The sequence below is a fragment of the Gallus gallus genome, chromosome 10, assembly GCF_016699485.2.
Source record: "Gallus gallus isolate bGalGal1 chromosome 10, bGalGal1.mat.broiler.GRCg7b, whole genome shotgun sequence".
NCBI lineage: Eukaryota > Metazoa > Chordata > Aves > Galliformes > Phasianidae > Gallus > Gallus gallus.
The window spans coordinates 1722830-1739694 of NC_052541.1; the positions used below are offsets into that span (position 1 = coordinate 1722830).

Below are 16865 nucleotides of genomic sequence, written 5' to 3' on the forward strand. Positions count from 1 at the left end.
GCTGATGTTCCTGCAGGGGGAGATGTAGAGTCAGAAATGTCGCCTTTTTGTTCAGCTGCTTTGCAGCGTCTCATGAAGCTATTAATACCGGTCGTCAGATCGCAGCCATGAGTTATGGCTTTCTTGACAGCCTCGGGATTGTGTCTGATGAGTTTTATTAACCCCAGCTGACTGTAAATAACGAGGAACCGCACGGGTCTGTCATTTGATTTAAAGGTGTTCCGGCAGCAATTTGCAAAAGGGAAAACAGGATTCAACAGGGAATGGCCGCGGCGGTGCCAAGAGAGGGTTGCAGAAGGCTCTCTCCGTGTTTCTGTTGTGTATGTGTGCATTTTGTAGGTATTTGTGTGCACAGACACCTGCAGTCTCACATACGAGCACCACGCAGTGCGAACAGCCGCCTTTGGGCCGTGGTTTGCTGAGCCATTTTTCATCACTCCTGAGCTTTGAGTACATTTTATCTCCATTTATGCTTGTTTCAACTACAGAGCTGGGGCTGGGCGTGGGAAGGGCAGCGTTCTTGTACGAATTTCAATTCAAAGCTGTAATGTATTTTTCATCACCAGGAGCTCAGTCGAAGCCTTTGGGTGCCTGGGAGAGGAGGAGGATTTCTCGTTGCATGTGTCTGTGCACCAGCGCAGCGAGGAATTTGTAGGGTGCTTCACTGCTATCAAAGCAGTCTGTTCTTAAATGTAAAATCCTTCAGCGAGAGCTTCCTTTCTCTCTGTTATTTCTACCTTACTTTGGAAAATGCAGTTCCATGGCAGCAGTGTGTTGTTTTATAGTAGCTGTTTGGGTTTGTTCCTTATTATTTTAGTGTTATTTTCCTAGAAGGTGCTCATCACCTCTCTCCCACCAGCTTTTGCCCTGTGCCTCGTGCTGGCAGCCTGTGCTGCTCAAGGCAAAAGGGAGAAGTGCACAGCTGGTTTCCTCTCTGCCTTTCCCTTCCTATCAGCATTTAATTAAACACAGTTGTGAAAGCACCGAGCTTCATTTTGGATTGCAACTGCAGCCATGCCCAGCAGCGAGCCTTCCCTAACTCAGAGTGACTGTAACCCTGGTAATGGTGTCAGCCAAGGCCTCGAGGAGGCTGAGCTGGGAGCTGAGGGATGCGGTAGAATGGGAAATGAACCTCAGATCAACAAGCTCGATCCTGCTTTTGGATGCTAGTGTCAGCCTCGCCCTCTCTGATGAGGGGAGATAACACTGTGCTTTTGCTGCAGCCAAGCTTCCCTCTTGGGTTCCTTCTGTGAGCAAGGTGCACTTCACTGCATTTTTTTCTGCTAATAGCAAAATGGTACATTAGTAAGAGACGTGGGGTGTTTCATCTGTGCTCATTCATTTTGGAAGTAGCTGTGTACTTTCTCGAGGCTGGAGGGTTTGGCTTCACAGCATGTGGGTTTTGGGAGGGGCAGAGTCAGGACCCAAATTACGTCTTACCCACATGCATAGTGCTGACCGCACTGTATCCAGGCAGTGATACGTGTGGCTCCTACATAATAAAATACTTCTTAAAATCACCTTCCTGAAGTTCTCCTGCCCTCTCCTTGCGCAGTGTGTTGTGTGGGCAATAGGTTATGTATTTTGGCAGGGCAGCAGTCCCTTCCCCCTGGAATGCAGTAGGAATCTCCTATGAATTTCTTTGTTTGTGCTTTTATCCCCTCTCTTTACACTACAGCAATTTCCAAAGCCTTTCATTAAATTCAAAGACCTCTCTTTGTTCATAACTAAGCTACAATGACCCAATATCAAGATGCAATTTCATAGGGTGATTCTTGCAAGAGAGAATAACTCTGATTTGATTTCTTTCCGGTCCTTTGAGAAAATCCATAACAGGATGAATCCAGTGAAGAGCGATGATAGCACAGCGCTGATACAAACCTGATGATCTTCCCCCGATTCTGTCGGAGTTTCCACTCCAGCGACTTCCTTAAGGGCGTGTTGTCAGAAAGAAAAATCACGTTGTTGGAAGTGGGTTGTGCAGTCAATCACTGGCCTCCGAGAGAGGGGGGATCAGATGGATTCTCAGTCAAAACACTGCAGAGGAGCTGGCATATCCCTTCACCAAGGTATTCAGTCATGTGTTTGGTGCCTGGCTCCCCGTCACCATTGCTTAATGAGACTAGGCTGTTGTAATGCCAGAAAACAGAGGCCAAAAGGTAATTACAGAAGTTATAAATCCTCACTGTTGTTACCAACTTCTTGGATTATTGTGTTTTCTTTGTCTGGCCTGAGAGCAGATTGGTATTCAGAAAATGTATTGGTTTATTTCGCCATTAAAATGGTCTAAACCACTGCTTTCCTAACCTGTAGTACGTGCTGGACCAGGGCTGTGTAAGAGGTGACAAAGAGTAGTGTGCTTCTCTGTCTTCTGCAGCAGTTACACACGAGGAACTTCTGAAGGTCCGTATATTGGAAGAAATGGAAAATTGCTTTGCAGACAGCCCGAGAGATGTGATGCATGCACTCAGCTCCTCCTACTGAGGCCAAGCTCCTGGCCTTCCTCTGTACAGAAAGCTTCCGAGTGGCCATTTGTGTTCCAGTGTCTAATTAGGGTAAGATTGCAAATGGTTGCATGCCCTTTGGAGCATCCACTGTTTCCCATCGTCCCTGTTGGGAGACTGGGAGGTGGTGCCTCTGCGTCTTTCTCTGCTGCTGCTGCTGCAGCAGCCTGGCCTTGTGCTGCTCTGGGGATGCTGCAGCTGTGTGACGTGTGACACCTGGTTTTGTTTGTAGGTATTTCATGGGTAACTGTTAAACTTGAAAAAATGCATAGATAGTAGGACTGGCAAAAGTTGAACTGGGTCCTTTCAGAAAGGCATAGGATGTCTTCCTCTCTTTCTCCCAAGTAGGTGGGGGACTGTCCTCAGAGAATGCAGTGACCCTTTGTGGTGGGACAGTCCTTATCTGCTGAATGGGGGAGCAAAGGTACTGGAGATAAATGAAACAGAGGCATTTCACTGCTTTTGTGGAGCAACAGGAATTCAGATTAAGCTGGCTGTGGCTCTGCAGAGATCTGTGAACAAATGTCATTAATTCTTTGCACCTCTGAAAAGAATACAAAGCCCAGCTACCAGTCCTTTGCTCCCCACAGCCCCTTCTGGGGGGATTAGACAAGTTCTAATGTTGAGTCATTTATCAGTTTCCTCACAGTTTTTGTCCTTACACTCTTCTGTGTCCTCTGTGGCATTCACACCAGGTTTGGTTCGTAATGTTTCTCTTAGATTTCTTCAGAGAAAGGGCCAAAGCATTGCTGTGTTCTTCCTTGAATAGGCTCAGGCTCTCAACCTTCAGGTTACTTATATCTCCAGATTAATGTAGTCACCTTTTTAGAAAGACATTAAAATTTTTTATGTCTTTTTTTTTTTTTTTCCAATTTGTCTTAGGGAAAAAAGAAGAAAGGAGGCTGTTGTGTTCTCAGTCAGGTGTGTTGCTGTTTCCAAATGCATTTTACGAGAGGAAGAACTGTGTGTGTTCTCCCAGCTCCACGTGGTTATCCTTGGAGACAGTGAATTGCCAGGGGAAGCAGAACCGTTTGATCTCTGCAGATGTGGATGCTGTTCACTTCTGCATCTCGTGGTGGTTTTTGCTTTCTCTTGGTTTACTTCCAGCACAACTCCTCAGCTAACTCTTCTGGGCTCTGCAGATGGTGTTTGTGAAATGTCTGTGCCCATTTTATCCTTTTCATTTCTGCATTGTTTGTCAGCAGCAGGACAATAGCAAAAAGGAATGACAAGGACAGAAAATACCTCTGTGTCTCTGCCTGTCTGTGCTGTGGGTGCTGGGGAGCAGGCCCTGGCCCTCTGGATTTTCTGTCTTTTGCAAGGGTTAATGGTGCTTTCTGTTTCTTTTTAACCTTTCAGTAAGACCTGCGCTGTGCAGGTATCAGGCTGGAGACTTATAGGATATATATGTCTGGAGGACCTTTGAATGTTCTCCATTTAAAACAGATTTCATTGTAATGACAGAGGATGCTGTAATTTTGAGCTGTGATAGTAGGCACAAATAGATAAAGCATACTTTAATTTTGACTTGAATTAAAATTTTGATAATTAAGTAGTCTCTGAAGTCTCCTTTGAAGTCTAGGCTTACAGAAGGAGGTTGGAGCAGGTTCTGTCTGCTTCCATGGTTGATACTGCATGGTGCCAGGAAGATCCTGACCTGTGCTGCAGGCAGGCGGTGGGCACTGTGAGCCTTTGGAAATGCCACCTCCTGCTCTGAGCTGCTGGGAGCTCAGCCTGCAGCTCCTTGCACAGTGCTGTGGGTCTGCGTGCTGCTGGGATCAGGTGGCCCTGCATGGCTTCAGCCCTGTGGCCATGGCTCCTGCAGCAGACTTTGCCTCACATTGCCTTCTGCGCTGGTGTCATAATACTGACTTGCAAACACCCGAGCTTTTTTTTGCCAGTTGCTATGGTTACCTTACAACTAACAGCATCCGAGCTGTAGAAGCAAGTAAGAAGCAATACATTCCGAGCCTTAATGAAATGCACAGCAGTGTGTTAAACTTCTAAACCCAACGTGAGTATTACTAAGCAACATCCGTCCGTGGTTGGCCATAATTACTGCTGCAAGCGCCTTCTGGCTGAAATATTGGGGTGTGGGCTATGCTGTTCCTCTGCATCAGATACATCTTTCTGCCAATAGCCTCAGCTGCCTCAGAACTGGGATGTTTCAGTCACTTCACAGTTTCAAAGAACTGAGTTTGACCTCTCAAAGTTACTCACACCTTGCAAATGGCAGCATCTCCAAAGTCTCCTTTTGTGTGTGTTGCCAGTTTCCTTCTCATTCTCTCCTAGAAACTGATTTTTAAGAAGCTTGGTTCTTCTGCCTCATCTCCAAAGTACCAATCTAACTAACACCCCTCAAGCTGCTGCTTGTGTACCAAATTGGAACCAATCTCATCAAATCAGCATGAGTGTTAAATTAAAATGTAGTCAACGTGCTGCTGCTTGGTGCAGTTGGCTCCCATAACTGCCCCAGGAGGAGTGGATGCCTTGAGCCTTTAGAGGTGGTAGCTTTTTGTTTTCAGCTGAGGGGCCTTGTGTAGTGTCTCTGTCTCATGCAGTGCATTTTACCCATCATTCTGAGAAATAGAATGCAACTGGGCACTGGTTGTATGTCCAGACTGCAGGCTTCAATATTGATTGCACTGATGGGTGCAGTTGCTGTTTTCAAATTAGTTGTATTGTGCTTGCAGACGAGGCAGTTCAGAATTGCTCTCATTCTCTGCTGATTAATCTGATTTTGTGTGTTCTGCTAATGTTGTACCTGCAGTGCCGGAGATACCCGTCCTGGAGAGGAGGAACTGGTTCATCTATCTGCTGTATGTTCGCAGAGAGTACGACGAGTGCAAGGTAGGAGTTGCTTCTGAGACTTTGCACCAGGAAGGATTTTTACTGCTGTTAGGAAATGGCAGTTTTCATGCTAGGTCAGAGCCAGCTGTGCTGTGATGGGTGTCCCAGGTCACCTGGTGAGCCAACAAAGGGCCCCAGGGTCCTCTCCTTTCGCATGAATCTGTATGTTGTCAAAATAACATCCCTAGTTTGAAGTAAGGCCAAGTCCTAACCACCCGCTCTCCTGACTTCTCTTGGACTAAGGGGACCAAGAGAGAAACAGCTAAGACAAGGCTTTGATTTTCTTAATTCCTCAGCCGTGTTCAGGATTCATATGTGCATTTCTCTAGAGCTGTCCATGAGCTGGCGATGATAGGTTTGGAAGCAGTAAGAATGAAAGATCTGCAAACTTTCCTTGTTCCAGGAGTTGAGTGATGTCTTCCAAACTGATTATAAGGCAGTTCCGTAGTGCAGGTCTCTCAAGGGTACTACAGAGCTGCTATGAAAAGCACTTCAATTGGGTAAAACATTTCTACCTACTCTAAAATACATCTTGGCTATCCTAGAAGGAAATTCTTTCATTTTGCATGGCACAGCACTGCACCCTTTGATTTCTCCTGGGCTTAGTGTATAGCTTGAAAGGGGTTGTTTGATTTGGGGTTGTAACAGTAAATGGGCTATGAAAATAGTAAGTTTATTGAATGTTGTGTTTTCCTGACAAAAACACAAGGTATTGAAGGGGATGTGCCAGTGGGTGGGGAGGAGGGCTGTAGGAGTTGTCTGTTTGTTTTCATTATGTGCAAAGTAGATCTGAAAATACTTCTATCCTCTTGAAACACTAGGATTGGCCAGGACTTGTCTCTCTCTGTTGGAAAGCTCTTGGGGGTGCTTAAGAGAGTGGCAGGCCAGAAGAAACACATTTAGCTTAATTAATGAAGCTGGAGGGCTGCATCATCAGCAGAGCCATTTCCTCTCAGATCTTGGTTTAAATAGATGTAAACAAAAGTTGGATTGGTAATCTAAATAGAAAGTTGCTGTCCTTTTCTGCTTCTTTTTGGTCCCCTGTTTTGTTCGTATGCTGTTGCCATGATGGGATATAGGATTTTTAAGAAAAGGAGAAAGGAAGACCCGGGGAACTACAGGCCGGTGAGCCTCACCTCTGTGCCTGGAAAGGTCATGGAGCAGATCCTCCTAGAAGCTATGTTAAGGCACATGCGAGATAAAGAGGTGATTTGGGACAGCCAGCATGGCTTCACCAAGGGCAGATCGTGCCTGACCAATCTGGTGGCCTTCTATGATGGAGTTACGGCTTCAGTGGATGGGGGAAGGGCGGTGGATGTCATCTACCTGGACTTCTGCAAGGCCTTTGACACGGTCCCTCACCACATCCTGCTCTCTAAATTGGAGAGGTGTGGATTTGAAGGATAGACTATTCAGTGGATTAGGAATTGGCTGCCTGGACACAGCCAAAGGGTTGTGATCAATGGGTCTCTACCAGAGGGTAGAGGTCGGTCACAAGCGGTGTCCCCCAGGGGCTGGTCTTGGGACCGGTGCTCTTCAACATCTTTATCAATGACACAGATAGTGGCATCGAGTGCACCCTCGGCAAGTTTGCGGGTGACACCAAGCTGAGTGGTGCAGTCTATGCATTGGAGGGAAGGGAAGCCATCCAGAGGGACCTGGACAGGCTGGAGAAGTGGGCCCATGAAAACCTAATGAGGTTCAGTAAGGCCAAGTGCAGGGTGCTGCATTGGGTTGGGGCAATCCCAGGTATTTGTACAAACTGGGGGAAGATCTCCTTGAGAGCAGCCCTGCAGAGAAGGACTTGGGGGTCCTGGTAGATGAGAAGCTGGACATGAGCCAGCAGTGTGCGCTTGCAGCCCAGAAGGCCAACTTCTGGGCTGCATTAAAAAAGGGGTGGCCAGCAGGGAGAGGGAGGTGACTGTCCCCCTTTACTTGGCTCTTGTGAGGCTCCATCTGCAGTACTGCATCCAGGCCTGGGGCCCCCAGTACAGGAAGGACGTGGAGCTCTTGGAGTGGTTCCAGAGAAGGGCCACTAAGATGGTCAGAGGACCTCTCCAATGAAGAAAGATCCAGGGAACTGGGCTTGTTTAGCTTGGAGAAGAGAAGGCTCTGGGGAGACCTCACTGTGCCCTTCCAGTACTTGAAGGGAATGTATAAACAGGAGGGGGAACGGTTGTTTACGAGGGTGGACAGTGATAGGACAAGGGGGAATGGTTTTCAACTGAGACAGGGGAGGTTTAGGTTGGATATTAGGAGGAAGTCTTTCCCCCAGAGGGTGGTGACACACTGAACAGGTTGCCCAAGGAGGCTGTGGATGCCCCATCCCTGGAGGCATTCAAGGCCAGGCTGGATGTGGCTCTGGGCAGCCTGGTCTGGTGGTTGGTGACCCTGCACATAGCAGGGGGTTGGAACAAGATGATCGTTGTGGTCCTTTTCAACCCAGGCCATTCCATGATTCTATGATTGTGGTGTGCAGAAAAAGTGTACAGCTTGGGGAAACAGGGAACATCCACGTGGATGCTCCAAAGGGAACACTGACTTCTTCAAGTCTTCATCAGTCACCAAAGGAAGCAAAATATGGGGAAAAATGGAGATTTTGGCACCAGACAATAGCTGGCTAAATCACCTTCCATCCTTCTGCCCAGACATGATGAATGTGTGCTCAGAGGCCTGGATTTGTCCCAGAGAAGTTAAGAACATGCTTGGATCCTTCTGGTCTTCAGAGGTGGCTGTGTCCCAAAGGCAGCCCGCTCTTGGACGGGCTGAGCAGTCCTCCAGGGCCTCCAGTTCTCTCACTGCTGTTCTGTGGGTCTCAGATCTGAGCAGGATGCCCCCAGTGTTTTTATATGTGTTCAGGGCTAATATCTTCAAAAACTAACAGCCTGACATTGCTGTAATCTTAAAATTTCAATACAGTTTGGGTATTCACTCAAGTCTGTTAGTTTTTTTTAAGAAATGAGTGACCTGTGATGCAGTTACATTTTCTATCGTTAGCCCCTTTTTCCCACTCACTGCTTTCAGATGCATCATCTCTAGCTCTCCTACTTGCCTGTGATGTAAAACACCTAGGAAATAGTGTTTGCCAACATCATATCCCCAAAATTCAAAGGGTTGAATTGGTTTTAACCCTTACAGTGCCACTCCATCTGCTCTGGTGTTGCCAGGCTTCTGACAAGTTTTGGTGCTCATTATGGAGGCAGATTGATAACAGACTGTTTGATTCTGCTGCTCAGTGGGACACAAAGCAGATATCCTCCAGGGTGGGGACTGCAGCAGCCCTTGCTATTGCAGTGCAGTCAGGGACACGGGATTTGTGGGGTGATGTTGGAGACCGTGGGGACCGGTCCTGCTAAGCAGTCATCATCACTCGGCTTCGCATGCAAAGCTAATAAACCACGTGTTCTGCTCACAGCCTCAGTCCTGCCTCTTCCCCTCTAGCTGTATTTTTTACAACAGAAATCTTCTGTTATGTGTGAGGGAAGAAATATTAAAATTACCAGATGCTTTTAATTAATTAAAATCGCTCATGCTGGTTGGTCTCCTGCCAATGCATCTGAATTCTGACAGCCAGTTAAATAAACTTGGGAGGAAACGCTGGGATTACAGATCATCCTTCTCAGCTCCAGGCCTTTCGCTGTGGGATTTTTAGGGTTTAAAGAATTAATCAGCTCCCTCTAAAAGGTAGCTCTCTATTGCCCTCTCTTGCTCTGAGAAACTGGATTTGTGCCGATGGAACGATGTAGTGTATCTGCATTCAGGAGGTGCTTGCTTGTGTCCAAGCCGAGTGTCTGATAGCAAAGTGCTTTGTGAAGATCGAAATGCAGGCGTGTGGAGGGCTCTGGCTAGGAGATGAGAAGGTGTATACCCCAGGGGAAGAGCAGTCCTGGCTGCTGCTTTCTTTTCCTTCCTCTGTTTAATTTTCTTTTTATGAGGGAGGCTGCTCAGTAATAAGTCTCCTTGCCTTCACCCTGCTTTCCTTGTATGTGCTGCGTTTGAGGTTCAATTTCCCTTCTTTTTTTTTTTTTTTTGTTTATATTTGTCTCAGAGGCAGGGGGGATAGAGGTATGGAGCACACACTTGGCAGAAGTGCCACATGAGCAGCAGGTTATTGCTAGCCCACAGGAATCCTTCGCCCCTTTGTCTCTTCTACACTGGAGCAAAGGAGGAGGCTCAGAGAGCAGAAGCAGTGTGTTTGCTTCATGGTCCCAGTTTGCATCCTCCCAGAAATCACTTTTTTGGGGGCTTCTTTTACAATTTCAGGTCATGTGTGACTATGGAATAGAGCCAGACAACACCTAAACTGTTAGCTTTATAGATGCAGACAAGAAGAATTTACATTTTCATCAGTTTTCCTTCCCTTCTTTCCCCATGCTCTCTTCGTTAGTTCATTCAGCTTCCATTAATTCAGCTACAGTTGCTCCAGTTCAATTTATTTTTTCACAAAGGGCTTAGAGTAGATGCTGTTATCAACAGAGGATGCTTTCATAGATTTCTTGCAATGTTTTCCCCAGGTGATATGTAATTATCTTTAGCAGTAGGAATGAGCAGACAAATGCTGCCAGGCCTGCAGTGTTCTTGGCACTGTGCTCTTCTCAAGCATTGACCAGTTTGCACTCTTACATGCACTCTTGTCCCAAACACAGTCCTGTGTCTTTGTTATTTCTGTGGTTGCAGTTTCTGTAACTGAAACACAATCCCTTTCATTAGCTTTGTTAAAAATGTTGAAACTTTACCAATTTTGTACTGTTTTCTTACAGTAAATTGCAAAAACTTGCTGCAAATTCTATCTTAGTGCTGATTTTTCCAAGCACAAAATTAGGTTAATCAGTGTTTTAGAGACTGAGGTTACATTTGCCGTGTACATTTGCACTTCTTTGTTTCAGGCTGTCATCAAAGAGCAGCTCCAGGAGTCCCATGGGAGGTGCGAATATGCTGTCTATGTTCAAGGTATGGCATGTGAGGCCTCTGAAAGGCTTCCTTTGGCTAAAGCCAGTTACTTTTGATACCAGGTACAGAGAACACTTGGGGACAAATGAAAGAAACAGTTACAAAATTCATATGTAAATATGTCTGGCCCTTTTTGTAATGGACAGAGTAGATTTTCTGTTTTCTCTGCATTGATGAGTTTGTCTTCAGTTCCTCCTTGGGCTGTGGGCTCTTGGCCATCGATGCACTGCTCTTCCATTGGGTTGTGTTTCGCTGTGTGCTGTGAAATGTGTTACGGACGTTTGTTTTCTGTTAAAGCACTGTGCCGTGGGTGACCCATCTTACTCTATGAGTATCTTCCTCTTCCTGTCCGCCCTCTATCCTCTACGAGGTGTCCCCAGAACTTGGTGGGAGAAAACAGGGAATTTTTGGCCAAGGACATATTGCAGCCTGTAGAATTAGGAGGACAGTGATCCAAACTGCATCTTAACAAAGACTTGGCCAGGGTTTTAAGATGCCTAAACCATAAAGAACAGAAATGTTTCCAAGCAAGCATGAATCCTATGTGTGCGTTTTCCTTCTGCCTCAAGTTGCTGCGAGAAGGGGAAAGACCAAATGAGTATTGTTATAATGTATCTGTACTGTGTTCTTGCCCTGCTGTCAGAGACACACTTTTCCTGCAGATAATGGACTAATTTGCCTGGTATATGTTTTCTTACAGCTTTGATATTTCGCTTGGAGGGGAAAATTCAAGAATCTCTTGAACTCTTTCAGACATGTTCCATTCTGAACCCTCGAAGTGCTGACAACCTCAAGCAGGTGGCGCGATCGCTGTGAGTGGTGTTTGATTGTTTCACTTTGATGTGCCACCCAGGACCTTCCACGTTTTGTTTTTCTCCCAGGCATCAAGCAGAATCCCTGGCTGCTTAATTCCAAGCATGCTTCCTCCTTATCAACACTTGAGTTGCTTTCCAGAAACGTGGGCTACCCTTTAAAGCACAGTCTCTGTTATCTGCCTGGCTGCTTTTGTTTTTGGTTTTTTTTTTTTTTTTTCATTTGTCCTTTAAGCAAGACAAATAGCACACCAATTTCCAGATCCAGAGCTAAAGGTGATGCCAGGAGCTATGTAAACTTGCCCTGCAGACCCCTTTCTGTCTCCAAGTGTGCTATTTGCTTTTGATCACCTGCGTTTTCCCTTTGAGACAAAGGCGGACGATTGAGGTTGTGAATTCATTCTTTGCATCTCCAGTCACGTAACGGAGCGCGGGATTGATGACCTTGGCCCCGAAAAGGAGCAGTGCTGACTTATTGCTCAGATTGCAAACTTCTCAGGGCTTCTCGCTCTGGTCTCTGGAGAACTAGCAAATAGCGTCATTTCTCAGTAGCAAAGGTGACAGTAGTTGCACAGCAGGGTTTCAAAGCAAGAAAAAAGTAAAAATGGAAATGCTTTCACAGGTTTCTTCTGGGGAAACACAAGGCTGCCATTGAAGTGTACAACGAAGCAGCTAAACTTGATGAAAAGGACTGGGTAAGTGTTTTGTTGCTTTGCAGATCACTGCACAATACAGGTGGATCTCCATCTTTCTGAAAACAGATGCAGATGCATTCCAAGTAGACATGAGCTGATGCTGCCTGCACTGTGAGCAGATGGCGAGCTGCAGGGCCGAGAGGCATCACCTTATAGCATGGGCTCTTGAGCACTGAGGCTCTGTGCCCTCTGGTTTGAGGGTTCCAGCCTGCAGATTTCAAACTACACATCCCACACCTTGTCCTGGGGCACAAACAGGCGATCAAGCAACATGTTTGAACTTTGCTATCAGTATTAATGTAGCCATTTATAGCACAAAGAGCTAAATTACCTTAAGGAAGGTATGGAAAATGCTTCCCTCTGTCAACATTAAACACCCAGTTATCATTAAAACTTGCTTGAGTAATTGGGAATCCTTTCATAATGCAAAAAATGAAGAAGATTACCCTCAAGTTAGCTAAAAGAGTTACTTCTTATCTACCAAGCATTACATGCTTTGCAAAAATATAGGCTGATAACTACAGGAGCAATAATTAAATTAGCTTGTTCCTCTCAGGAGGAAAAAAGCATTAAGGGAGAACATTGCAGAGGGAAGTGTGTGATAGGAGGTGAGAAGAGAGAGGACACAGCTTTCAGTTAGTTGTGGACAGTCTTTTGCAGGTGACTCTTTTGCCTGCAGAAGTGTTGTTTCTAAGACAGACTTGCTACATGTGTTCTTATTTGCTAAGACATCAGGCTCTTGCTGACTTTAGCTCTGCTTTTGGTGCTCAGTAGATCTACAACTGAGGCTTGCTGCAAGGATACATTTGGTATTATTCTTCCTGTCAACTCATCCTGTGCCAGTCAACTTGGAAACCTTGTCATGGATCTTCTGTGAAGTCTCTGTTCCCTTAGCTGGCCTGGCTGCCTGTAGTATGTGCTTGGCATGGCTGTAGCCTTATTCACAGCCACAGCAGGCAGACTTCAGTGGGAGTTTTGATCAGTTATTTCCCACAGCTGGCTCAGTACTGGCAGTAGGGCCAGCCTATGCTCTTCCATTGTGGTGTTCTGTTCTACAAGCCGCAGTAAGCAGGAGCAGCTCTTTGATTCATTACTGTTCTCCACCGATGGAGAGACTGCACTGGGGAAAGTATCGTTCTGAGGGGGTTAATGGGTACATAAGAGAGTTTCCTATTAAAGGTCAGGGCTGTCTAAACTGATGAAGGTTGCCAGAATAGAAACGAAGAATCATGGACCCTGCTTTTCAGCTCCCCAGGATGTGCCAGGGTGAGGAAGATGAGAGGTAGCTTGATGGCTACACTGCTGGCAATGAATTAGAGGTGTGATGGTTTCCTGAAGTGTCACCAGTGTGTTTAAGATGCCAAAGTGATCTTCCAACTGTGTTGCAAACATGTTTAAACTGCCCGAGATCCTGGATTTCAGCCCTTTTGCTGCTTGACTTCTGTTTCTTGGGTTGGAAGGGACCTTAAAGATCATTTGTTTAGCCGAACGCCGTGTTGTGCAGATCTCTGTGAGTGTACAGGTAGGTGAGGTGCCACCTATAAGGGCAGCAGGTGTCAGCTTCAGAGATCTCACTGGGAACTGAGTCAGAAAACAGCCTTTCCTCCTTGTTCTCCAAAGAGACCTTCATCATTCTGTGCTTCAGTCTCCGTGAAGCTGTAGTCTCGCGTGTGCCATCACACGTAAGCTCTGTAGGTTCCTGAAGCAGCTTGATTTCATAGGATTATTTGAACAACAAAGCAAGCTTGTGGGAAGGTACAGAGGTCTCCCTGTCTAGGTAGGCGATGACTACTGTCAGTGGTAGGTTATGTAGCATGCATCTCAAACCTCATGCTGATTTGGTTTTGTGTTGTTTCTTACAGGAGATCAGCCACAACCTGGGTGTGTGCTACATGTACCTAAAACATTTCAACAAGGTAATGTAAATGCTCATCTTACCTACCTGACAAATGGGAGACAGGGCTCCCAGAAGTGTCACTCTGGTAGTTTCAAGTGGATCCTTTGCAACTATTGGTGTCAAAGAAGCTTTTTGCTTCAGTGTTCATCTCTGAAATCAAAAGATTGTGAGCTGTGTTTGTTCTCGTCTGTGTGTTGAATTACTGAATCAGCTGAAAAACTGTGAGCTAGGATGAGAGTGAACCTGAGCTTAGCCTTGTAGCTGGACAGGAGGTGTTTTCTGAAGTAGGATTTTTCAGAGAGCGTTTGTGTTTTTAAAGAGAATGGTCAAGGAACCTCAAAGAGCTGCTTCAAACTAGGTGGGAAACTAGCTGTGCTCCACAAGGAGCTGCCTCTGTTTCAGAGCCTTTTAAAACCAGAGTGGTAAGCGTTGCTCGTTTTGTGAGACGTGGCAATGCCAGTTCCATCCTCTGGAAGCAAGAGAAGTGCAATGGTTGAGACCCCAGCTGCTTCCCCAATATATAGCTCAAACTGCTGCATCTTGTGCAGAGTTTCTTTGGTTTGAAGGAGAACTTGCTGCCCCGTGTTTCTGGCAGGATTCAGTGAGTTATGGAGTTTGCATGCTGGAGGTGTAGCTCACACCTCTTTCCCTGCCCTCCACATGCAGGATTTATTTCAGTGTTTGAAGCTGGTTTTGCACCAAGCCAAGAGTAAAAGACACAGAGTAGCCTAGCTGGAGTGTGGGCAGTGCTGCTCATGCTTTGTAGCCAGTAAAGAATTTCAAGTGGAGTTTTGGTCCCTGGGCTGAGGTGATTCATTCTGCTGGCTGATTTGGCAATCTGTGCTTGCTGCTGGAGTAAGCACTGTAGAAGGAATAAACTGTAATGTACCTGTAACGTAGGTGTTAACCTAGCAAATCTGAAGCTGAATCTCTTACCACTTCAAACACAGGAACTCTGATCCTCTCTTCTTTGGGAGGTCCTTGCCTCTCCTTTTCGCTTAAAGCATGCTGCTTGGTTTTTTCTGTCCCAAAAAGCACGTGGTTCCTGATGCAGAATTTGTTTCAACCCTTAGTGGGGTTGGGTTTGCTAGCAGGGCTCTCTGAGCTCAGGGGGTGTTAGCTGTTCCCTTTCCCTAGCTGCTCTGGATTGCTCTTGGGCTGTTGCTTTGCTCTGTAATCACTGATTATGTTTTTATTCCCTGTGGTTGTGTGTTTAGGCACGAGACCAGCTAAACAATGCCCTGGAGATGAACAGACATGATCTGACTTACATGATGCTGGGAAAAATTCACCTCTTGGAGGGGGAGACTGAGAAAGCCATCGAAGTCTATAAGAAAGCAGTAGAGTAAGAACACACACATATATATATATATACACGCACACTTTTTTTTTTGCTATCTATCTGTGCTCCAGGAGGAATTTGATGGTGTCTTAGATTTGAATTGAGGGCACAATTAAAAAGTTAATGGGGGTTCTAGTGTCTCTGTGCAAAGCAAGCACTTTCCGAGCTCTTCGGCTGTCTTTGCTCTCAGCTGTAGTCCTCCTCCTGCTGACAACATGTCAGGGAAGAAGGTAGCTGTTTGAAGGTCTGCCAAGAAAAAGTGGAAAACAAATGGACAGAAATGCCTGGGAGCAAACATATCTCAAGCTGACTTCATAAATCCCAAAGGCTTATCTACCGAAAAGATTTCACCCCAGCTGTCTATCTAACCCTGACAGTCTCTCAAAAATCAGTTGTTGGGTTTCACATGCTGTTTTTGCTTGGAGTGATTTGTGTTCGAGGGAGAGTGAGTAGGCAGAAAGGAGATGGGCTGGTGCATGGTGAGTTTCTCCCACCCTATCACCATTTCTCAGTTTTGATCTGTCTTGTTTTAGGGCATTCCTGAGTGCCTGATTTAGCAGTGCTTTTAAAATGTAGGCAAAACAGTAAAGGAAAGCAGGAGCATGCCAGAAGCCAGAGGAGGATCTACAGTTTGTACTGGCTGTTTTTGTGTGCTGTTTCCTTACACACCTGCTTTTGGCTGCTGTCTGACAGTATGTTGGGTTGAGTAGACATTTGGACTAATCTAGAATGTTTATTATGTAAATAATCCTTGCTAAGCATCTCACCAGCTTTATATTAGTTATCTTGGTGCCCCCTTCCCTCCCTTTTGTTTTTCTCTTCTCATCTGCCATGACATTTTGCCTGCTGTTAGCAGCTGCAGGAAAGTCTGTTGCTGCTCTCCAGGTACGTACCACCAGGTGCAGCTTTTGCTCTGGTTGAGGTGCCTGTGTGATTGTACGTATTAGATTTATTAAGATTTGATAGCAATGTAAGTAAGGCCACAAACGTACAAAGTCCTTTTCTACTTTTTTGTTCTTGTTGTCTTTTGCATCCTATTTATTTAATCCAAATCATCTGGGAGTTGGGCTGCATTTGGAAGCATCCACAACACTGCTGCCTGAACCTCAAACTAGCAATGATGGTCTAGGAGTTGCTTACAGTAATTGAAAACGCTAAGGATTTGTTTTTCTCACGCCTTGCTGTGCTGAACAGCGGCGTGTATCATCAGGGTTGTGTTAACTACCAAGGTAGTGCCTGTCTGAGCACCATGAATTGCAGTGTAGCACAAGGCCGTGGTGAGCAATGCGCAGCTTGGTATCGTATGGCAGAGTGAATTGCAAGTCTGGTGATGAACATGTAGAATCCATCAGAAGCACTGAGGATTGCCTGTCACACACGGCCCAAGAAGCTGGCGGTGGATTTACAGCATGTTTTATGAGGGATGATGGGAAATCCCATTTTCTATTTCCAGGTCACTGATGCAGGCTTGCTGTGAAGATTAATAAAACCACATTATCTTACTGTACCACCAGATCTGTTTCACAGAGCTACCTTCACTTCCCATTAACATCTATAAGGCATTTTGAAAGCTCAGATGTTCTGTTGGTCAGAGGAAGTCTCAGTGATGGTAACTGTTGTAATATTTGGGTTTAATAGTAACAGTTAATTTCCTGGTGTGCTACCAGTGTAATGTAGCACAGTGATTCCCTTTTTACCTTGTTCTAAAGGGGCCAATAAACAATGCAACTCTCTGGCTTTTGTATTACAGATTTTCTCCAGAAAATACAGACCTCCTTACAAAACTGGGGTTAATCTACTTGCAGGTACTGGAAA

General features: G+C 45.7%; 1 protein-coding gene across 9 annotated transcripts in view; it reads left to right on the plus strand.

Annotated features, from left to right (window-relative positions):
* BBS4 (Bardet-Biedl syndrome 4) overlaps positions 1 to 16865 on the plus strand; it is a 34520-nt gene that overhangs the window by 8756 nt on the left and 8899 nt on the right. For 2 of the 9 annotated variants that reach the window (XM_040706255.2, XM_040706256.2), the window contains exons 3-10: positions 3387 to 3425; positions 5275 to 5354; positions 10241 to 10304; positions 11005 to 11116; positions 11739 to 11811; positions 13674 to 13727; positions 14926 to 15053; positions 16801 to 16855. In XM_040706255.2, the coding sequence (XP_040562189.1) occupies positions 3387 to 3425; positions 5275 to 5354; positions 10241 to 10304; positions 11005 to 11116; positions 11739 to 11811; positions 13674 to 13727; positions 14926 to 15053; positions 16801 to 16855 (605 nt within the window). Of the gene's footprint in view, positions 1 to 1822; positions 2070 to 2377; positions 2556 to 3386; positions 3426 to 4405; positions 4519 to 5274; positions 5355 to 10240; positions 10305 to 11004; positions 11117 to 11738; positions 11812 to 13673; positions 13728 to 14925; positions 15054 to 16800; positions 16856 to 16865 lie in introns of all 9 variants that reach the window. The other 7 variants (NM_001277458.3, XM_040706257.2, XM_040706258.2 and 4 more) reach the window with 6 other exon arrangements.